This window comes from Myotis daubentonii, chromosome 12 (genome assembly GCF_963259705.1).
Source record: "Myotis daubentonii chromosome 12, mMyoDau2.1, whole genome shotgun sequence".
In the NCBI taxonomy this organism is placed as follows: Eukaryota; Metazoa; Chordata; class Mammalia; order Chiroptera; family Vespertilionidae; genus Myotis; species Myotis daubentonii.
In genome coordinates this window covers 72,601,342-72,624,863 of record NC_081851.1, presented here as the reverse complement: position 1 = coordinate 72,624,863, position 23,522 = coordinate 72,601,342, and the positions used below count along the sequence as shown (strand labels likewise).

Below are 23,522 nucleotides of genomic sequence, written 5' to 3'. Positions count from 1 at the left end.
CAAGCAGGTAACCCCAGGGAGGCTCCAGGTGAGAGAAGCCTGTTCCTCCCAGTGGCCTCCTGGGAGGATGGGGCTGCAGGGAGAGGGTCGGAGGTTGGCCTCCATCATCTGTGGGGGTGATTGAAGGCTTGGCGTCTGCCCTGTGGGCTTCATTCATTCAGGGATGTTTTCCACTCATGTTCGCACAACCAGCTTCACCATAATCACTGGTGCTGGGGCGACAGCGGGCCTGGGACGCAGCCGTAGACTCTCCTGGCCAGGAAAAGTTCCGGTTGGTGCTTCATGGCAGCAGCAGGAATTACAGCAGAGCCACCTGGGACAGTGCAATTGCAGGGCGTGAGGTCATCGAGAATTAGTTTGCATTTCAGGTCAGGTTTATACTTAAAAGTGCATGGTCCGTGGGCGATGGTTGGCTTCCTCCTGCCGTGCACACCTCCCAGAGCAGTCCTTCTGGCCCTCCCTGCATCTGTGCTGGCAGAAGAAAGGGCTGCCTTTTCCCACATGCACCCCGTCCAACGGCAAGAGGGCCACGGAGTTCAGGCCTCTCCTCGCCAGGTGCTGCTGCAGGCGGGTGAGTGTTGGCAAAATGGCCCGGCGGGCTGGTGTCTGAAGCACAGTTTGCACTCTTTGTTTTGTTTTTTTTTGCCTGACAAATTTCCTTCTGCGGAAACTTTTTATCCTTTTTTCCTAACGGGACATGAAGTAAGTTGTCTAGAAAAGCAAGGAAAAGCTTCTGACAGTGGAATCCCAGCGCTGTTAGGCCTGCCGGTGCGGACCTTCCAGGAGGTGGCCAGCTGCTCGCTTTGGCATTTCTGTGCTCATCCACCTTTTGGGCGCTGGCACACAGGCGTGTGGCGAGGCAGGGGCTGGAGCTTTGGCCAGGCTGGCGGTGGGCCAGGGGCTCTTTTCTTCGCAGGATGATCTGCACTGTTCTACTGACCTGCGGTGGCAACCACCACACCCAGGCAGTTGCTCCATCGTGAAACGGTGAGGTGCCTGTTCTGGGCCGAGACCCTACTCAGACATCTGTCGGCCAGCATCTAGGGCCCCTGCAGAACCTTCCAGGGCTGAGGTGTGCTCGTGGCTGACAAACACCAGGCTCCCTGTGAGGCTTATTTATAGGAGTCCTGCTGATTAGAGGTAAACACGCCGATCCAAGTGTGCGGGCTGCACATCCCTCGAGGACGCTCCCAGGGCTACTGGCTGGGAAGGGCAGCACCCAGGCCAGCGAGGTGGTGGTTTGGGGAAATTGCACACAATTTGTACCTGTTGTACATACTGTCCTACCATCGAGCCTGGCTTTGCTCAGACCTCACACATGTGGGCAGTCCTCACCTGCATTTGTCAGCGGGTCAGTGAGTCTGAAAAGCAGGGACAAGGTGTTTTGAAGGGCTTTTCCTTGTCTGCATGCTTGTCTCTGAGTGACAGAAGGCTGCCAAGGGCAGAGAAAGATACCCGTGTCCGTGTCTGAGTTTCTCCCGTGGCTCGGGCAGCAGCTTGGCTTGAGGTGAGCAGGCGGCTTGAGGAAGGGGTGCGCCCACGAGCAGGGCTTATTTCTTGGCAACTTATATTTCTGGGTCAGGACCTGTCAGAGTCAGAGCAAAGGCAGCCACTCAGCATTCTGTTTAGAAAATGATGATCCAGGCAGCAAGCAAGCTGGGGAGAAAGCGTGTCTGGCCGGGCAGTACTCCAGGGTCCCGGGCCAGGCGCAGAGACGCTGGACAGGGCACTTCTCTGGCATTCTCCACCTCAAACACGTCAGAGAGCGAACACCAGCACCCTTAGTCTTCTTCCTCTGCACTTTATACTGTGGTGCAAACAGCTCTTACATTTTCTGTGACAAAGAATCATATTTGCATCGCTTTAGGTCTTTTAGCTCGAAGTATTTCACCTCAAATGAAAAGTTAGTGCATTTTTTACAAGGATTAAGTTGCTGGCCCTGGGGCCAGTGTTGCTCAGTTGGTTGGGCACCATCCTATGCACCGAAAGGTTGCCGGTTCCATTCCCGGTCAGGGCACATGCCTGGGTTGCAGGCTCCATCCCTGGTAGGGGGCCTGCAGGAGGCAGCTGATTGATGGTTCGCTCTTACATCGATGTTTTTCTCTCTCCCTTTCCCTTCCTCTCTCTCTAAAAATCAATTATATATATATATACATACCTACACATACACACACACATATTGACTGCAACTTGCCCTTTAGCAGATGACAACAGGGGATTCTGAAGCTTTTTTTTCTAAAATATATATATAATGAAGCAGCTGTTTTTTCCATAATGGTTTCTGCAGAGCTCCTGCACCAGTGTACCAGGTGGTACGGTGTCCACGGGTCCTGGGTGGGCAGCAGCACCTGACACAATGGGCACCCCCCCCCTTACTGAGCACATGCACATCAGTGACTGACGCCAACACTGTGATTTTAAGGAAATGGGCAAAACGCGAAGGGACAGCAGCGCCATCACAGCTCAGTAACATGCCATTCCCTCAGCCGCTATAGACAGAATTAATCATTTGGGGGTGGTTAGAAATCCCTTGTATTTGGCATTGACACTCGCTGTTTCCCTGCTTGGTTCTGGAGTAAGAAGGGGAATGGGTGTGGTTTTTAAACCCTCATTGAACTCCAGCCGAAATCACCTTTGTGGGCAATCTTCCAGAACTGGTTTGGCCAGAGCAGGACTCCAAGGCTGGAGATGGGTTGTCTCCTGGCCCCCCAGCCTGGCCCTTGGGGCGGCAGGAGCTGACGTTGTGAATGCCGCCCGTGCCCAGGCCAGCCAGCAGGGCAATCTTCAAGGGCAGGCACAAACCCACTGTGTATATGTATTCTCGAGTTTAAATAGATTGTACATATCGGAATGTAAATGAACTGTAAAACAGCAATCTCTATTTTTCTTGACAATGACATAGCAGTATATATTTGTTACACACGCTTGTATACTCTTCAGTAGCCATTTTGATATTTTGTACAGATAAGTTGATTAAATATTTTATGGATAAAACTGCTCCTGACTGGTCTTTGGAGAACGACCTTTTTGGGGCTTGTTATTCTGTGTCAGATGCTCGGCCCGGAGGACAGTGTCAACCACACAGGCGCCGGACGACTGCATGAAAGCCGGGCCACCGGGAGCTCTGGGTCCACCTGTCCTCACACTGGTCACTCCCCCTCCAAGCAGCTCAGGCTGCGGCTGCTGCTCCCTGGGTCCTGTGACTTGTGTGATGCCAGATAGGACCCGACACGGCCCCATGCTCTACGTGCCACTGCAGGGTTCAGGGGGGAGGGGCCGACACGCAGTGAAGGTTTTCTCTTTGGAAAGTGAAGCGGTCATCTGGAAGGAGTAGGTGCTGCCACTGCCAGCAGCTGGTGTGTGTGTGTGTGTGTGTGTGTGTGTGTGTGTGTGTGCATGTGTGCGGTGCAGAGCTGCTCCGAGTGCACACAGCCTGCTGCCCTGGGACCTGTCTCAGTTCAGAGCGGGAGCGCCCTCCGCAGGCTGAACAGTTGTGCCTCTGAGATCCGAAGCCTGAGGCCCAGCCGTGGCCACCTCCTCTGCAAGGCCGACGGTCAGCTTAGGGACACCAGCAGGCCCTGCAGCTTCGGCAGGGTCCTTTCGCTCAGCACTCTTCCAGACAAGTACAAGGATCCTCGCCCGGGGACACGGCCTGGATCCTGCGGCATCGCTCCCAGACCGGGCGGCAGGGGACCCTCCGCACAGCTTGCCGCCGCCATCGGCCCACAGTGACTTTTCCTCCAGGTGACAGGAGAGCCTTCATCTGTTCCGTACGTATTTCTGGGAGAGGGTTAGTGATGGAGCAGCGGTTGTGGGAAGGTGACAGTTCCTGCCCTCACCTCACAAGGACCTGCTACCAGGATGGCCCTGCGGGATGTGGGTGGGGCCTGTGTGACCCAGCACTTGGCAGAGTGATGGCAGCATGTGCCCGTCCTGTGTGCTCCAGTGTCCCCGAGGGCTAATGCCAGTCCCTGCGGCCACGTGTCTTTCTCTGGAGAAAAGCTCAACAGATCTGCTCCCTTTTTGTTCATTTCATTACTACTAATTAAAGGAGTCTCTTTGGGATAAAAAGTATGTTCCTCTTTAACCAGCTCATAGGTAGGAACGATAATTGTATAAGCTTTATGACCCTGCCATCAAAAAGTATAGTCTTGCCCGGCAGACGTGGCTCAGTGTTTGAGCGTCAACCTATGAACCAGGAGGTCAGAGTTAAATTCCCGGTCAGGGCACATGCCCTGGTTGTGAGCTTGAATCCCAGTGTGGGGCGTGCAGGAGGCAGCAGATCACTGATTCTCTCTTATCAGTGATGTTTCTATCTCTCTCGCCCTCTTCCTTCCTCTCTGAAATCAATAAAAATATATTTTAAGAAAAGTGTAGTCTTGTCATGCTTTGCTTATAACAACCCTCGGTCAGCTCTTCGTTTTCTTATTTTCCAGTCTCTGCTTGACCCAGCTGGCATTCTGTGGTTAGAGGGAGAAAGGAAAGTTGGGTGGGGGGCATTTACATTACCCTACTTCCCAAACACGGATGGAGCGCGTCTGAAAGGCCCTGCGATGCCTGATGTGGAGACTGGCTTCTCACCCCCTCCCACTCCCCTTTCGCCTGAGGCCTGATCACTTCCAAGGAGGTGGGGGCACAGATGAGCACCGCTGAGGACAGGGTTGCCTGCCCAGGTCACGGATGCGCCTGCCCCTGTGTCCGGGAATGCCACCTACTCTCTGCTCGGGAGGCACGGCGATGGGGAGAAACCCGTCCATTGCGACGTGTCACCAGCGCGGAGCCACCGGGAGCCTGTGGGTGTCTGCTGAGCCCTAATCGCATGCAGGTGCGTGGCCGTCAGCGGTGGCCACAGAGGAGGCCCAGATGTTCCCGGCCAGCGGGGAGATTTGCAGAGGCGGATCCCAGTCCCTCCATGAGGGAGGGAGCCCTGCAGGTGCACCCGCACCCCTGGCTGCAAGGGACGCCCAGTCACAGGGTCACATTCCCCTTCCCGGGAAGAGGAATTTTCCCAGGGACTTACCCAGCAAGGAAGGCTGTCCGGGCGTGGGGAGGTCAGCGCAGGCCCCTCGGCCACAATGTCTGAGGAATGCACCAGAAAATGAAAACACAGGGTGTCCCAGAGCACAGTCTCCTGTATTGTGGATGTAATTCACACTTGGGGGGCTGCCTGGGGTTAGTGCTCAACAAACAATAACCACATATTTGGTAGTTGCTAATCCCCAGACGCCACAGGTTTCCTAATCTTCCATGGGAGAATGGAAGCAACAGTTGCAGCCCAAGGGGAACCAGAATGGGCCATGAGGTATAGTGGCCTTGCTTTCCTGTCCCCCCCCCCCAACCTGTGACTGACCCTTGCGTCCTCTGTCCGCAGGCACACTTTCTCTGACTGCACTGTCCGAGGCATTTCCCTCCCCCTGAAAACAGACCTCTCACACCTTCCCTTCTTTTAAAACTACTCACTTATATCCCGCCACCTACTCTTCACTTCCCTGCTGACCTGTCTCTCTTTTGCCCCTCCTCTGACTCCCTTCCTAACCCTCCATGCCTGCCAGGCTGCCCACGGTTGCCTCCAGGAGGCAGCATGAGGCCGTGGAAAGAAGGGGGTGAAGGCCGGCTCTGGAGTGGAGGCCCGCGTTGCATCCCAGCTGTCAATCTTGAGCAAGTCACTTACCTTTGCACCTGTGTGGTCACCTGTGAAGTGAGTATAACCATAACCTCGAAGGGCTGTGAGGCCTAAAGGGGACACCCTGAAAGCGGGGTCCTCGCTCTTCCTTCCCCACACCCAGCCAGGTTCGCCCTGTCCTTCTGGCACTGGGAGCAGCCTGCCCCCATCCCTCAGGAGCTGCTCTGAGAACCATGGCAGGCAACCCAGAGCCTCTGTGACCTCACCCGCCGTGCTCTGGACGCCTCGCGTCTGTGGAGGAGGACAGACCCAAGTCCCGCATCGGCCCCCCTCACCGGGACCCATGAGATCACTCACCGACATCTCCGTGGGGCGCAGGCAGGAACCTGTCCCCTTGGAAGTAGACAGCTTCTGGCCTCCGACTCCTGCAGGAGGGCCTTGGCCTTAAGGCTTCAGAGACGGATTTGCTCACAGAGCACAGTTTTCACATGTGGGTAGTTCCAGCCACGGATGGCTCCTGAAACCCCGCCCCCAAGGGAAGGAGGAGCCAAGTACAAGAGGCCAGGAGCAAAGGTGGTGCCTATTGTTACTTAAGAAATGCTTGGCTTCCCGCACCTCTTCTAAGTGGACTGTAAGCCCCGTGAGGTGATGGTGGAGCATCCTGGGCTGTGTGTGCTGGAGGCCTGCATGGCCGGGGGGCCAGAAGGCTGAGCCAGGTGAGCAAGCATCTCCCCTCACCCCGCACAATGAACCAGAGATGCAAAGACTGCAAGAACGAAGCTTCAGGCTGCGTGAAACTGCAGAAACTGAGCTATGACGGGGTCCTCCACTGCACCAAAGAGAAGAGAGAGTGAAAGGGAAACAAATTTCCTTTAGGTACCATTTTATAGAGCATCGACCGTAAGTCAGACAGGATGCTCGATGCCATAGGCACAACCTCCTCTGCCCACATTTAAAACAAACGAAACCCTCCCCAAATCCAAAATCCAAAAACTGAAGCAAGTTCTTTCATAGACGAAGAGACGGGTGGGGTGGGGGTGGGGACTGGGGGAAACTCGGGGAGCGGTTCAGGGAGGCTAAGCCTCTGGGACATCACAAACCTATGAAAGGGCAGAAGCAGGATTTGAAGTCCGGTCTCCATTTACTGCTTAGAACAGGGGTCCTCAAACTACGGCCCGCAGGCCACATGCGGCCCGCCAGAAACATTATCCGGCCCGCCGGGTGTTTTTGCCGCCGCTGCCTGTTGCTTAGCAGCTGACTAGTTTTTTTTAAACGATAGTCCGGCCCTCCAATGGTCTGAGGGACAGTGAGCTGGCCCCCGGTTTAAAAAGTTTGAGGACCCCTGGCTTAGAAGAAGAAATTAACTTTCTGGAAAAGAAGCAATGAGAGACAGACACAAAAGGAGAGAGCCTGCTTTTATTCAAATAATTACTTTTACAAATTCCAAAATCATCTGGAATTTACACAAAGGTTGCTAGTAAAATGCAGGGATATTCCCTCGGAGCCATCTGAGTGAGCGGACCAGTGCATCTCAGCGCATACAGGGCCTTCTGCTTCCCCACGTCCCAACCCCTGCACACCCCTTCCTCCCAGCTGAGCTTTAGACCCCATTCGAGTCGAGCAAATCGTCCCAACAATGGTTTTGTAATAAAAACTTCGGATCCAGAATCAGGTGTTGCTGTATATTGTCATGTCTCCTTAGTGTCCTTTAATCTGGAATTAATTTTTTTGATTTTAGTTAATCCTCACCAGAGGGTATTTTTTTCCATTGCTTTTCAGAGAGTGGAAGGGAGGAAGGGGGAAGGGGGCAGTGAGAGACAGAAACATCAATGTGAGAAGGACACATCGACAGGCTGCCTCTCACAACCACCTTGACCAGGGGGCAGGAAGCAAACCCACAACCCAGGTATGTGCCCTTGACCGGGAATTGAACCGGTGACCTTTCAGTGCGTGGGCCGACACTCTAACCACTGAGCACACCAGCCAGGGCTGGAAATTAATTTTGATACAATGTAGGATAAAGAAGAATCAAGTCTTTTCCAGGGGTTGAGTGGGGGAGCAGACGGCGAGGGTCCTGGCCACCTTGGACGTCAGACCACGAGAGCCACAGGGGCTGGCTGCCTTTGGAGAGCCCCTCCCACGGCCCAGAGCAGACTGAGAACCAAGGGCACTAGGTAACCTGAATGAAGTTAAATCTTTGACAAGGACCACCCATGTGGCTGACTGGGACATACACGCAGAAATGCTTCTGGAAAAATAGACTTTATCCATCACATCAATATTAGTCTTTTATTTTTACTATCATGACAATATTTATTATCATTATTATTATTATTGCCAATCTTGATCTAGATACTCTTGGTCAGGGATTGTGCTAAATGCTTTAATGTTGTCATCTTCTTTAATTCTTCCAACAATCGGAAGCAGGCATTGTTATTAATCCTATCTTACAAATGAGGACAGCGAGGCACGGAGAAACCAGATGAAGTTGCCTAAAAATCACACTGAAGGCCAGGCCTCAGAGTTCACCTACCTTATCCCCTCCTACCTATGCATGGAAACATGCAGTCTTTTGTTTAATTCCTAATGAAATAAAATGAACTTCAATCTCCTGAAATCTGATCCTTCCTTCTCTAAGACAAATACTGAGAAGAGAGGCTTTTCAGCTTCACAGGGAGACTTTGACCCAAGTCTACCTCAGAGAACTGTGCAGCTGGTACCCCCCCCCCCCCCCCCCCCCCAGCGCACGGCCACCGGGCCAAGCAAGCTCATGAGCGCTGGTAAAGCATTTATTTCAAAAAGTTATTTGGTGCTTAGATGATAAACAGGAAATAAGAGCCAGTAATACTTTATCATTTCACTTTTAACCAGTTTTTAAGTTCTGAAGAACAAAATGAGATACAATTTCATCCACGTGGGCTTTTGGAACACAGAGGCATGTGGAATAGTGACACTGAGAGAAGCTGGGATGCTAGGCTGCGTTTCCGTGGGTACGATTCTCCCAGGACTTGCTTAAGGGCTCAAGTTCATACCACTGAGCGTCTCCTGTCTGCCAGGCACGTTGGAGCCACAAGTCCCAGCTGCTAACACCAGAATCTAGAACAAGCATGTCAAACTCAAAGGCTAACACAGGCCAAATAAACGAGGCATGTGGCCCACGGACCGTGAGTTTGACATGCTTGGTCTAGAAGGCCTCCCCACGCAGATGCCCTGAGGAGGCAGTGTGCAGCCTGAGCCAGTGGCCTGTGTGTGCCCGGCTCCTCTTTGGAGCCAAGAGCACTCCTTGCCTGGAACTTGGGACGCTTCTTGTCCACAAAGCCATCTGCTCTGACGCAGAGGCCCTGGCCGCTAGCAGCTTGTCCAACACTCACCACGGGGTTGGCAGCACATCAGGGCTGCCTCTGCCATCGGGGCTTCAGGTTTTGAGGGCAAGGCCAACGCCACATTGTCCAAAGCCCGAGGGATTCCCCCGGAGAAAACCTAATGCTTCTGATGCAAGACTCAGTGCGAGGTGTTGGCTCCTGGCCCAGGGTGAGCTGCTTTGGGGGAAGGCAGCAATGCTGTTGGCCGCCCTGGGCCAGAGAACAAGCTGCTTCTCTCCTGGACCTCAAGGTGTCCGGAGAAGGCAAATTTACATAATTGAATGGCTAATTTTGGTTCATTAGTAAAACAGTTTCTTCCCAACTAATGTGCTAATGCGGAAACGGAACAATCATTTATGGTTATGCTCTACTGAGCAATTTAAGGATGCCCTTTTGGAGGTTGTCAGAAGAATCGTAATATAGCTAAGACTCCCCTCAATGCCTAGCACAGTACCCGGCTCACTGCTTGGTCCTCAGTGGAGTTCCATTGAAGAAATTCACAGAAGGGATAACTGATGGTAGGTCCGGGCTGATGAGAGGCAGTCGGGCCTCCCCAACCTTGCTCTGGAGGAGAGGAGCCGGCAAAGGAGCTCCTCACCCAGCAGGCCCAGGCTCGGCACGGAGCTGGCTGGCTGTCGTGTGGCTGGAGGCATAGCCAGGATCCTTCCAGCTTAGCCGGTTAGTTGAGCAGAGGGATGCCTGGCAAACTTTATTCTGGCTGATGCACATGGACCAGGAATCACACTCCTCAGGGAAGCTTCCCAGAGACGGACGGACACAGGCAGTGCCTGCCCCGATGCTGGCTCTGCGTGGGGCTGTGCCCTGGTGGCCAGACCAAAGGCTGACGTGGCGATGTGTGACGTAGGTCTGCAGGCTGTCCTGGTACCCAGCCTGATAGTGATGGTCTCGGCAAGACCCCGGCAAGGTTAGTTTGGGCTGCTCTTCGGCTTCTGTCCTGAGGGAGACTCAGGTCCCCTGGCAAGATGCACTGCACACCGGACGCTCCCTGACCTCTTACGTCTCCTAGTAGGCATTTCCTAACCTCCCCTAGCAGAGCCTCCTCTACGATGTACGTCAATTACAATCACTGCATTTAGCCTTCCTCTGGTCTGCAAGGGCCCTGCCCACCAAGACAAGCCGCATGGCGCCCCTGGGCAAACATCGGAGACCTGTTTAGGCCACTGTGTTCCTGAGCCTCGGAAAACATGTAGTTGAACCTATGGAGTATTTCGTTACCTGTGTTTACTGCAGCCAGTAGCGTGGGACGTTGGGAGTGGGTAGTTTTTAAGCCAAGAGGGTTTCACTTTTTTCTCTTTTCCATAATCAAACACCGAAATTAAGCATTGACCTACGGAGTCTACTAGTTACTACCGAGAGTCAGTACACCATGGCCCCTATGCACCAGCTGTCAGTCTTTGCTTCCTTATGTCGCGATGTCCACTTTGGACAGGTCGTCCTTCAGCCAGTCCGCGACCATGTCAGCCATTTCCTGGTATGAATGGAGGATGAAAGCATGAGCTATTTTTTTCTCACAGAGCCGAATATCTCCTTCTGGGAAATCTTTCTTTATGTCTTCATAGTACTTTGTTGGACACCAAGCATCTATAGTTCCATAGTAAAACGTAAGCTAAAAGACAAGACAAAAACATGGATTAGAAAACACTTTCCCCTCCCAGCACAGATATGACACCAGCAACTGGCAAGCAACCTGCTTTACCAGCCCCCGAGCCTGGCCCTGGGAGCCGGTCCCAAGGCTCCCTCCAGAGAGTAGCTCTCTCAAGGCTGTGAGCCTTCACGGCTGTGGGAGTGAATTAAAAGGCATCTGATGGGAAGAAACCCACGTAGGGAGAGCCTTGTGTGACAGACCACCCACGAGTCACGGAAAGGACTCGCCAGCAAAGTTGTGTATGTGGAGGCTGGGCTGGCCACTGGAGAGATGGCAGAGAGAGCGGGAAGAGTTATCGAGACAAAATCACTGCCGAGTGACTAGTGACCATACATCACACACTTAATAGTTTCCATACAGCCACATGGTAGGCACATGGGACATGTTTGTTGGATGCATGCAAAGATGAATCAGACAGACTCAGGCTTCTCCATGAGGCAGGTGAAATGTGACCAGAACCCCAAGCGTGTCTGTGACATTTCCACAAATAGGCTCGTATGGCAGGAGTGTATGCTGATTCGGTGGGGAGGTGTTATAATCATACTTTGGTGACAGCGAGCAGGCTGGATGGAGACAGAACCTCCTGTGAGGCATTACTAAGATTGATCTATACCTGCCCACGACACACATACACACGTATACGTTTGTACACACATACAAACGTGTATATATGTACACATGCATGTGTACATGTGTATGGGTTCGTGCACACATATATGTGTATATATATGTACATATATAAACATGTATATTTATGCACACATACACTTATAATAAATACATACATATGTGTCTAGCTTTAGGCTGTTCTTCACTAAAAACTATGTTCTAGTTCTGCATTTCTAAAACAAAAAGGCAACAAAAGTGATATCTTATTCAGAATGGCACATAGTGGACATCTATACCAAAAAAGAACTAAGTTTTAAGGACCCTATGCATCTGTTGTCATCGAAAAACAAACAAAACACCAGTTATGCCTGGCTCCAGCCCTTAAGTGGCCAGTCAACACCTACTTGTAGTTTCCATAATATATCAAATTCCCTCACTCAAACCCTTATTCATTAATCTGTTCAGCAAATACTTAATGAGCATCCGCACTGTATTAGGAACCTGGGAAACAGATAATAAGACGCAGTTTCTGGTGGGGGAAGCCTAGAGGCACCACGTACATAGGCAATCTCAGAGCCCGGATGAGGGATGCTGGCAGGAAGCAGTGGCCAGGAAAAGGTTCCCCAGAGAGTTGATGCCCGAGTTGAGTCTTCAAGTTGGGGGAGCACACTGTGGGGAGCAGGCAAGCAAAGTAAAGAGTCTGAAGGAGCATGGCATGCTTGAGAATTGGAAGTTATTACATATGGCTGGAATGTAGGATGGTGGAGATAAGACCAGCAAGGCAGAGACAGGGTCATGAACTTCTGTATTGTGCTAAGGAATTTATTGGAGTGACATTGGTTAATAAAATTATATAGGCTTCAGGGGTACAATTCTATAATACATCATCTGTATATTGTATTATGTGCTTACCATCCCGTCAAGTCTCCTTCCATCACCATTTATCCCCACTTACCCTCTCCTACCTCCCTCCACTGAAAGGGCCCTCTGGTAATCACCATATTGTTGTCTGCCTATGAGGTTTCCCCCTTAATCCCTTCACGTATTTCACCCTGCCCCAGATACCCACTCCCCTCTGAGAGTGGTCAGTGTGTTCTCTGTATCTTTTTCTATTGTTTGTTTGTTTATTTTGTTCATTAGAGTCCACATATGAGTAAAATCACATGGCACTTGTCTTTCTCTGATGGCCTAACTACTACTTGAAACATCTCCAATGGGAGGTCCAGTTTGGTAAGCCTCAGCATTGGGAGATGCTACACCTTCCCCGTGTGTGAAGGAGTCAGCCAGGTGAGCACGAGTAATACATGGATTACTGTGTGGGATACCTTCGGGATCAAGAGACCAGTCATGTCCAAGTTGTTATGGGGTGCACACGGCCCACAGCAGGCACAAGAAACTTGATGCCCAAGTTGGTGGAGGAGTCTAGATTCCCAAGTGTGCCTCTGATTTTCTCTCTCGATCCTCCTTGACCAGTAACCACTGAGAGTGTATTTGGTTAAATCTCTAAGTCCGGTGGGGTAATGTCTTTGTTTTTCAAATTCTTCTTCAGGCCACAGTGACTGAAGGGCTCGCTATGAAAATCTTGGCTTCCAAGTAACAACACATGGTTACTTCTAATGTCTTTACATACACTGGCTCAAGATACTTCCTGTTCCCTATAGACTATTAGTCACAGGCAATTGATCTGAACAGTGGACTCTGCATCTGTAATCCTAAACAGGAAACTAAAAAAGCATGGGGTGTATGGAGGTAGTAGGGGAAGGGAGGACAGGTGAAGGAGAAAGAGAACTGGACACCAAGGCACGGTGGTTAAAAGCGTACACTATTAGGATGTCAACATGTAAAAACGCGTCACAACAGATAAGGATGAACTGATGGAAACTGAGAGCAATGTGCCAGGCTCTGTGCTCAGCTCTGTACACACTGAGTCCTAATTATAATATTATTATAATATTTGGGGAAGGTATTTTACGTACAAGGAAACTGAGGCTCAGAGAGACCACCTTGTTTACACTGAAACAGTGAGTTGTAAAGCTGGGCTACATAAATCCAGAGACAGCATCCCCGATCAGCACCTTTCACTACTGCTTACAATCAACAACGCACTGATCAATGTCATTAAAACACAAAACCTGAAGCCCAGGAGGTCTGACACCAGATGTGAAAACCGACCATCGACGGTGGCACAAACGCGACTGCCTTTACTTCACGTCTCCGTAGGTCTGTGTAGTTCTGGGTGCTGCCTGCCACGGGGCGAAGAACGCTGTGAAATACTGGAAATGTTAACCAAGAATCTCAGGCTATCAACAGAATGTCTACATTCAGAGGCTGGTAAGAAAAGTGATTTCCCGCAGGTTACTTCTCCCTGGCACTTGCTTTGATATGCATGGGAACTGATAAAAGTCACACATTACTGAGATGGAAATTACTGTGCTCCCAAAGTGCTGTCATATTAAGTAATCCATTTCTCTATTAAACACACAGTTTAATTTTCCCAGTCCGAGACTGGGATTCCCGGGAGGTGGTTTGCTTTCTTCGTGCGCTTTCGGCAAGAGGTGGGATTCGGGCTACCCTGGTCTCGGTGCTCACCCTGTGATCTATCTTCCTTTCACTCCCCAGGCTGCCCCTGAGGGGACAGGGCCCTGCTAAACGGCCCCTGCAGACTGCGGCCGCTGCCGCCACACAGAACCCGCACCTGCCGTTCCTCCTGTTCTATTTTCTTTTCCCTTTTTGCTCCTGAAACTGACAGAGTCACCAACGACTATAGACTTATCTCCATCTGGTGGTGGCTAAGTGGTTGAAATTCAGAAGTCAGACATAATCATCTCCTACTGAATGCTTAGTACATGCCACATGCTCTGGCACCATATGTATATGAGTGATGGCATGATATTTTTGGAACAGCTGCATGGTTTAATGAAATTAAACCATTTCACTGTTGACAAAAGGAGGCACAGTAACTTACCCAAGGTCATCTAAGTAGCAAGTGGCAGAGATGGAGCCTAAAGCTCAGGCTGTGGCTCTCAGGACTCTGTTCCCCAGTATACAGCAGGCCCCAGCAGGCCCCCCCACCCCGCCCTGCCCCCCCACCCCGCCCCAATCACGCTCCACCAGAGAACTCTTGGGTAGGCTAACATAAGTGCCACGACGAAGCTCTCAAGGTCAAAGTGACTCAGATATTTCCAGGATGATTCTGACATTTGGAACAGGCTTCACATTAAACAGGCAGAACTAACACAATCGGTTTCAGAGCGAGGCCTGGCGGCAAGGCAGTCCTGGTGAGCTGGTCCTGGGCGCGCTCCTTACGCTCCACTGAGCAGGACCTGCGCATGTCTGAAGGATTTGCATGCTCAGATCTGCAAACACTGCAGAGGTTTGTTCCCAAGACAACATGCACCTCTGGGCTCAGGTGGGCTGAGCAGCATCGGGAGAGAGCCACGCAGAAGCATTCCTGTTCCTGGGGACACCCTGCCCCTTCCCCACACCATGCCGTCACCCTGGCCTGGCCCTCTGGGGGCCGGGGCAGCACCACTCTGCAGGCAACCCTGCCAGCGCTGCCCACCTTCAGCAGAAAGCTGTGTCCCATGTCTTGGCTGGGAGCAGCTCCAGGGCCCTGTGGACCGACCGCGACGCTCAGGTTCAGTCTGGCGGTAGCGCACACAGCTGTTTCCATAGGCCTAGGCCAAACGTGGTCATGCAGTGTAGAATTTCCCTCCTAAGTGAGTTTTAAATGAAAACTTCAAGTTTCTAAATCAAACACAAATTCACTTCCCTAGGAATGAGACACACATCCCTTACAGCTCAGAACAATGACAGAGCCCGGGAACGCTGACCTCCCACTTGCCTCAGACACGCCAGGTGCCTCATAAAGCGGAGCATACCCCAGAGGCTCCCAGGAGAATTGGGGCCGGGTGGCGAAAATGTACAGGTGACTCTCTTACTCTGGTTTATTCCATCCTGGTTCTCATTCCTGTCCCTCCCCCACCACTTCCGTCTTATTCAAGAGCTCTTCTCCCTCCTCCCAACCTTCAAGCTCTGTTCCCCCAGAGCAGGCTTTAGACTATTCTCTCCCTGTACCACCGACTTCCTTAGGTCACCATGGCCCATGCTCAGGCTTCCGATATATCCTCATCACTCCCAAGTCAAACCCAGCCCAGGCCACTCTTCCAAGCTACCCACATGTCCAGCTACCTGCCAGAATGTCCACATGACAACAGAAGTGCCCAAATGACCACTTTATCAACCATCTCCCACAACTTGCTTCTCCCCCATATTCCCTATCTTGTCACCAGATCTAATACAGAGAAATAACCATCGACTCCTCTGTTGCCATTCTCATACCCCATTAATACTAAGTGCCTTTGATTCTACAGGTCTTTAGGTCCATGCCGGTCAATGGCTAGAAGTGGTGGCGAAGTGTGTGTGTGTGTGTGTGTGTGTGTGTGTGTGTGTGTGTGTGTGTTTGTGCGGGCACATGCAATGTAAACTTGGATGGAAAAAAGATTACATCTTTATTTTTGCTAACTTATAACTATAATTTAGTATTTCCTTCAATTATGAATATAGGCAACAAACCACAGTAGTATTAGTAATACCTATATTTTGTCACCTATAAAATTTTCAAATGACAATAAACTCATTATAGATAACAGAAAGTAACTTATACTCATCAGTACAAATTTACCATAGTAATTTTGACTTCTATGGTATCTCATTATGTAATGTGTTAATAAAGATGTACATATGATATATCTATCACATATTCATTTTAAGCTATTTTGATAACTATAATATAATTTCTTTGTAATCTCATACACTTATTTTATGCACGCAATAATATTATTCAAAGAAGGGGACCATACACAAGAGCCAAAGAGACGCATGGCACAGTAAAGGCTTGGAAGCTAAGCTCTCGTGGCTTCCCCGTCCACCCACTAGGGTACATGTATTGACTGCTCACCAGGTATCACCCACTGTGCCAGGCCCTAGGGGTACTGAGATGAGTAAACACAGCTCCTTCCCTCAAGGTGGGCGAGAGGGGAAGGCAGACCACTTAAATACTGTGTGATGAATGCAACACCAGAACTCGACAGAGGGAGGGAGCCATGGGGACCAAGGGAGGGACATCTAACCAAAACCAGAGCCCGGGGAAGGCCTCTTGGAGAAGACAATGGAGCCAAGTCTTAAAGGACAGGTCGGGCTTAGTCAGGTGAAGAAAGAACACAACCACCATGTCACAGGCCACAAGTAACTCTCCTGGAAACAATGTGGGTCTGAAATACTTGCTCCAGGAAAGGGAAGTAACTTCATGGAATGCTGAAGCGCTGCACGTAGGAGGTTTGATGCTGTATATCAAGTCTCCAGACCCAGACAGGAAGGAAGGAAGGAAGGAAGGAAGGAAGGAAGGAAGGAAGGAAGGAAGGAAGGAAGGAAGGAAGGAAGATAGGGAGAGAGGGAAGGAGTGAAGGAAGACAGGAAGGGAGAGAGGGAGGGAGAAAGAAGACAACCATCCCAGTAGAGTTAAAAGGCCAATTTTTCTCAAGACGACAAAAAGTTCTCTTCGTGTGGACAATGAAAGCCCAGAGGCAGAAATCTGAACTTGGAACCAAAGCCTACTAATGGTCTGATAGTTTTGTGGTGGGGCTGCAGGGACTCAAAAGCCAGCCACACGATGCAGTAGAGAGACTATTTTTAGGCGAACTTTCCTGGGACTTGCTGACGGAATGGCACAAGGATGTTGAACACAGAATAACTGAGATATAGTGAATGATTTTTGCAACAAAATGGGTGGCTCCAAGCCTTCCCGCTGGGCAGTCCCAGGCAGGTGTGAGGTTTCCGAACAGTCACGTTTGGGCTGCGGTGGGACAGAGCATCCTGAGTGGAACACCTAGACTAGGGACCTGTCTAGTCCTGGGAAGTGGTTCTCAGTGTGACTCACTGTCAAGGTGGTTGGGAAGGCGGAGTCAATGCCCATTATCTTCCTAGAGCTATCCGCCCTTTTGCATTTCCTTGTTTTCTCAAGCAGATGGGGACGTGAGCCGACTCCACTTCCCCAGTATTCAGTTACAGCATGCTTCCTCTCTTTTTCATTACAGAAACAAAAAGTTCCGTTTCTGTACCTTGTTTCACTTAGGAATTGGACCTTCTCTGTTACAAAGGCTAATCAATGAATTGCGAGGCAGTTTTGCCCCATTAAACAAACCAATGCCCTGCTTCCCCCAATTCCACCAGTACATTTAACGCTATCTTAAAACCAAAACAAAGCCAGTCCCGTAGCTGGGAAAGTTTATTTCATGACTGACTGTTAATGTTGACCTTGAAACGCCTGCCATCTAGCATTCTATCCCCATGTTTCTCCCATGAAAAGTTTCAGTAAACTTACAGTCCTGACACGCAGTTACCACGAGCAGGCCTCTATCTGGGAATGATTACGCCTGCATATGGATTTAACTTAGGGCAGGAATAAGTTAGCACCTGCCTTTGACCTCTTTCTGAGCACAGCATACAAAGGGAATCCAGGAACGATGAGTATTTTACAGCAGCTGGCTCCCACAGGTGGCAGGATGGGCTTGGACTCACGAGGGTCGAGTCAGTCAGCAAGTGTGAGATTTGGAAGCGAGCATCTGCCAGTCTTATTATTAACTGGGAGTTGAGTTGTTTTTATGAACTTCCAGCCTTGAGAACTTAAATGCATTTCTGAAACAAATTCATTTATAATTTAATGGCAAAACAAAATCCTGTTTTTCTTGTAGTTTCACATCCTTCAACGGCTGAAAACAAGTTGAAAGCCCTGGAGACAGGTCCTTCTGAGGCCCCAACCTCCCTGTTCAGCTTGTGGGCGTTTCCTTCTGGATCCAAAATTTCAATCTCTATGCAACTGCTATTCGAGAAATATGATGACCCCCATGGCCAAAGACAAACACAAACTGGCATTTCAAAAGTCCTCTCTGGGTGATGCTATCACAGATCAATATTGTGAAAAATAATATTTTTAAGTGTTTTTATTGATTTCAGAGAGGAAGGCAGAGGGAGAGAGAGAAACATCAATGATGAGAGAGAATCATTGATTGGCTGCCTCTTGCACACCCCCTACTGGGGGAATCAAGCTTGTAATGTGGGCATGTGCCCTGACCAGGAATTGAACCCTGACCTCCTGGTTCAACCACTGAGGCACACTGGCTGGGAGTGAAACTGTTTTTTTAAGTCAAATGTCTCAAAGTTTATGAAGGGACTATACACCCATATAAACCCAGTAGGTTTCCCTTGCAGACAGTAGGCTCCTGGGCCTGTAAGATGGCTCTGTACCAGCTCAGCACTAACCCCCAACCTCCAAGTTAGAGAGTCCAACACAACGATAAAGCATATGCAGAACTTAGACATTTATAGTAGCTACATTAAAAATAAAGTATAAAGGAATGGGTAAAATTATTTTCAGTAATATGTTTTACTTAACCCAACAGATCATAATATATCATTGCAACATGTAATCAATATAAAAATATTGATGAAATATTTTACTTTTTTGGGTACTAAGTTTCTGAAATCCAAGGTGAATTTCACAGGCTCAGTGCATCTCAATTCAGACTAGCCACAATAACCATGCATGGATGGACAGTGCAGCTCTACCCTACCAGGATGGACAGACAGACAAAATGATGCCATGCGAGTACCAGAGCCACCTACAGGCTAGGGTGCTTAGACCTCACAGATTCAGAGGTTGGTGCTTCCAAATGTCTGTGTGAGCTTCTAGTATTTGCTGTGGAAACTCACAAAGGCTCGATGTTTCCATCTTTGCCTTTCTGCACCTGCTTGTATAGGAAACTGGTCTTGGTGTCAGCAGGACACTCCTACTCTAATGCATTGGAGAGTAAGAAAGACAGGCTCACTGAGTCATTGGGTTGTAGTAATGTTAGTTGTCTCCCAATGTTTTACTGACATTTTAACATAACTCATTTACTCTATAAGTATTACTGAGAATCTGCTCAGGACAAGGCCCTAGGGAGGAGTATGGATTCTAAAAATAAACCCAACAAAAATAGTGTCAAAATATATTTAATTGTGCAATCAGCTTCACTTACTTTCTATGCAACATTCAAGGAGAAAATTTTTTTAAATATATTTTATTGATTTTTTACAGAGAGGAAGGGAGAGGGATAGGGAGTTAGAAACATCGATGAGAGAGAAACATTGATCAGCTGCCTCCCACACATGTCCCACTGGGGATGTGCCCGCAACCAAGGTACATTGCCCCTGACCGAAATCAAACCTGGGACCCTTCAGTCCGCAGGCTGACGCTCTATCCACTGAGCCAAACTGGTGCTGGCGAGAACATTAATTTTAACTAGACATAGAACTCTATCTGGATCTAACCCTTGAGGCATTACAGAGATCTGAACCAATTTCAATCTCTCATCTTCAGTAAGTATTTCTGCCCATTGACTTACTTCATTACAGTACTAAAGTGATTACCTTAGGTAAGTGCTCCTTTATGGTTTCGTTGTCTCTCTTCACCACCTCCATCATTTCCTGGCCCCCAAGGTAGGCAACATTAGCTACATTAAAAAAAAAAAAAAAAAGTCAAACACTTAAAACAGACTGGACAAAACAACTGTCAAATTAATTTCAGTAAATTCCCATCCCCCCTCTTCTTTTAGCAAGTGCTCCCTGATGGGACAAGGGAGGCTCAGACAGGCATGTGAGGCAGGCAAGGTGCATGTCTCTGGAAACAAGAGCACATCTTACAAAAGCACCTGTGCTCACTTCACCTGGCTCTCTCATTAGCCAGTGTTAGCAGGATGATGGCCCAATGTCAGGCACCATAGCAGGTAACGTGTGCAATTGTACCCGATGGATGTTTTTATGATGTAAGGATTACAAGCACAATTTTTTACAGATAAATCATTGGAAGCACACATCTTTACAGATCTTTGACAAAGGTAGCATTTCAGAAGAGCAAAAGATGGGTGGTCTGTGGTAGGCAGAATTCTATGACAGAAATATTCCTTGCCCTTCTGTAATCCCCTCCCTTTTGAGTGTGGGTAGAACCTGTGAATATGATGACACTAGAGGCCCGGTGCACAAAAATTTGTGAACTGGGGAGGGGGAGGGGTCCCTTAGCCTGGCCTGAGCCCTCTCACAGTCTGGGACCCCTTGGGGGATGTCCACATGCTGGCTTAGGCCCGCTCCCTGGGGGATTGGGCCTAAGCTGGCAGTCAGAAATCCATCTGGCAGCCCGGGAGCCCTCGGGGGATGTCCACTTGCCAGCGGGGAGCAGGCCTAAGCTGCAGCCGGACATCCTTAGTGCTGCTGAGGAGGTGGGAGAGGCTCCCGCCACCACCGCTGTGCTGGCAGCCGTCAGCCTGGCTTGTGGCTGAGCAGAGCTCCCCCTGTGGGAGCGCACTGACCACCAGGGGGCAGCTCCTGCATTGAGCGTCTGCCCCCTGATGGTGTGTGTCATAGTGACCAGTCATTCCCAGTCGTTCTGCTGTTAGGAGGGTCAATTTTCATATTACCCTTTTATTATATAGGATAGAGGCCTGGTGCACGGTGGGGGCCGGCTGATTTGCCCTGAAGGGTGTCCCAGATCAGGGTGGGGGTCCTCACTGGGATGCCTGGCCAGCCTGGGTGAGGGGCTGATGGCTGTTTGCAGGCTGGTCAAGCCCCCCAGCGGGGACCCTCACCCCATGGGGATGCAGCCAGCCTGGGTGAGGGGCTGATGGCTATTTTCAGGCTGGCCACGCCCCCCGGCGACCCAAGCTCCCAACCTCTCCATTTTTTCTTTTCTTTTTTTTTTCCAGCACCTCCTTGAGCGGAGGCCAGGGCAGGCTAGAAGCAGGTATCTGGGATTTATTTATCTTCTATAATTGAAACTTTGTAGCCTTGAGCAGAGCCCAGGGCCGGCCAGGGCAGGCGGGAAGCTTGGCTTCCTCCATCGCTGGAGGCAACCCAAGCCTCCTGCTCACTCCAGCTCCGTGGCCAACGCCATCTTAGTTGGGTTAGCCTGCATACTTGCTGATTGGCTGGTGGGTGTGGCTTGTGGGTATAGCGGAGTGGCAGAGTGATGGTTAATTTGCATCTTTCTCTTTTATTGGTGTAGATTACTCTCAGACCAAATTACGTTTTATAGTGCAGATGACTTTAAGGAACATTATCCTGGGAGGCCTAACCTAATCACACGAGGCCTCCAACATCCGAGTTTCCTCTGGCTGGTGCAGGAGGGAAGCCAGAGATTCACGGCACCAAACGGGTAAGTGCACCACTGCTGGTTTGAAGATGAAGCTCGTGTAGGAAGGGCCTGACAGTGACCTCTGGGAGCTGAGAGGGACCCCTGACTGACAGCCAGCAAGAAAAGGGGACCTCAGTCATAAAGCCATGACCTGGATTTTGCCCACAACCTGACTGAGCTCAGAAGTGGATTTTTGGACACGCAGGGACTAAAGGGAGGCTTCTGAGAGCCAGGCAATGGTGATTCCTGAGCTGGGTGAGAGTTACATGGGAGGCTTGCTTTATGCTCATTCATGGAGGTAAATATTTACATTTTAAGCACTTTTCTATAGTATCATTGTTGAATCAGAAAAAGTTAAAAAATTCAAATAACTTGTAAGAAATCACATTTTTAAGAGTAAAATTTTCATCAAGGAATGTATCTCACCCCACCTTTATTCCTACTCTTTTTCCCCCCCTGATAATTTCTCACCTAAGCATACTTTTTAAAAAGACAGTAGAATACCAGTTGGCCTTTCCAGTGATTGCCTCAAAGAAGTCATCTTTTTCATTCCTCAGAAATGCTCACAACACAACACAGTGATCAGAAACAATACCAAATAGAAGTGTAATTTCCTAAGGGGAAAACACATTTCTCTTGGCAAAGACTCTCAACAGCATTCCTGGAAACCAGCAGAATTCAGAGTCTCAAGCACCACAGTGAAGGAAATATCTAGAAGCAAGAGTAATGGAAACAAAAACACGAGAGACAGAGAATGATTTAGGAGAATCTTAATGGTTTACTTCTGTTTCATTACAAATCTAACTACAGGTGCTAAAAAAACTCACCGAAGAGTCTAATATTCTTTTGTATTCTCTACTATCCTCTGCAGTATGTGTAATGGCTGAATATTACTGTAGGACTTCAACTCATGGTAGAGTGGCTCACAGTTTAAAATAGCTGAGTGAGGGCAGAAGGTGGAGATCAACAGGACTCTCTTCTCACAGGTCAAATGCCATCACTGAGTTCTCCAATCACACATAATCCACAAAAGACGGCTGCCTTCTGCTTAGCCCAATTGCCCATCTTATGCCATTTTGTCTGAAAAAAACCCCACTCATCTTTCAGTCCAATTTCATTTATCTTCTCCTCCCTTACTTATCTCAGTAGAACTAATAATCTCTGCTTTCTTGGTACCACTCATGCCCTGTATCTGTGTTCATGACAGCCTTTACTGTCACACAGTAAAATTCTCCACCCTTCTCGCCCTACTCTGCGGGAAGTAACTTAAGGGCAGGGCTATCTTTCATGTAGTCTTCCCTATAGTGCTCCTCTAGGTGCTGCGTCCATGGCAGGTATTAGTAAAGGTTGTTAAATGGGAAGGGACTGAGGAGGAGGTAGCTGGGCTGGTTGCTGTTTTTTTTTGGGGGGTGGTGGTGAGGGGAGGGCAGAGAGGTCTGGAGAAAAAGCCCGCTGCCTTCTTTGAACGGATCACAATGGAGGCCAGAACTGGAGGCCGAAGCACCTGACTTTGGTAACCAACCTGGCAGGGACGGGTGTAAAACAGGGACAAATCATCGCAGGCAAGAGGGAGAGCCTAGGAGCTGCTGGTAAGACTAACCAACCACGAGGCACATACCCCACTGGTCAGTGCAGCAGAGGAAATGCAGAGGGAAGCAAAGCCACATGAATGATAAAATAAGGGGTTTGGGAGAGTATGAATACTTTCTGAATAGAATTTTGGGCAGGAAACCAGGTTTCCTGCAGTTTGGTGGTATGTAGATTCCCTAGTAGAATGCCCCAATTTGTTTGGTTTTGCCATTATATCGCAGAGACAGGGCTATTGGTGCTGCCAAGGGAATTACTGAAGATGGGCAGTTTCACGGGTAAAGTCTGAAGGCAGGAAATCGGCCACAGGTGGCCACACATGAAGTCTAGAGGGGCAGAAGTCATCATGTGAACCTGAGATGACAACATGGAAATAAAGGTCTATGTGCAAGAGACAAAAGAGTGAAAATCTAGAAAGAACCCACATCCCCGATGGCCCATTCAGATGTT

The 23,522-nt window shown here is 49.6% G+C and overlaps 1 protein-coding gene across 4 annotated transcripts in view; it reads right to left on the bottom strand.

Moving 5' to 3' along the window:
- Positions 1–7,021: 7,021 nt before the first annotated feature.
- LDAH (lipid droplet associated hydrolase) overlaps positions 7,022–23,522 on the bottom strand; it is an 87,850-nt gene continuing 71,349 nt past the window's right edge. For 2 of the 4 annotated variants that reach the window (XM_059660456.1, XM_059660455.1), the window contains exons 6-7: positions 19,730–19,812; positions 7,022–10,612 (exon numbers count right to left, since the gene is read on the bottom strand). In XM_059660456.1, the coding sequence (XP_059516439.1) occupies positions 10,409–10,612; positions 19,730–19,812 (287 nt within the window). In that variant the 3' untranslated portion in view covers positions 7,022–10,408. Of the gene's footprint in view, positions 10,613–19,729; positions 19,813–21,940; positions 22,197–23,522 lie in introns of those variants that run through there. The other 2 variants (XM_059660458.1, XM_059660457.1) reach the window with 2 other exon arrangements.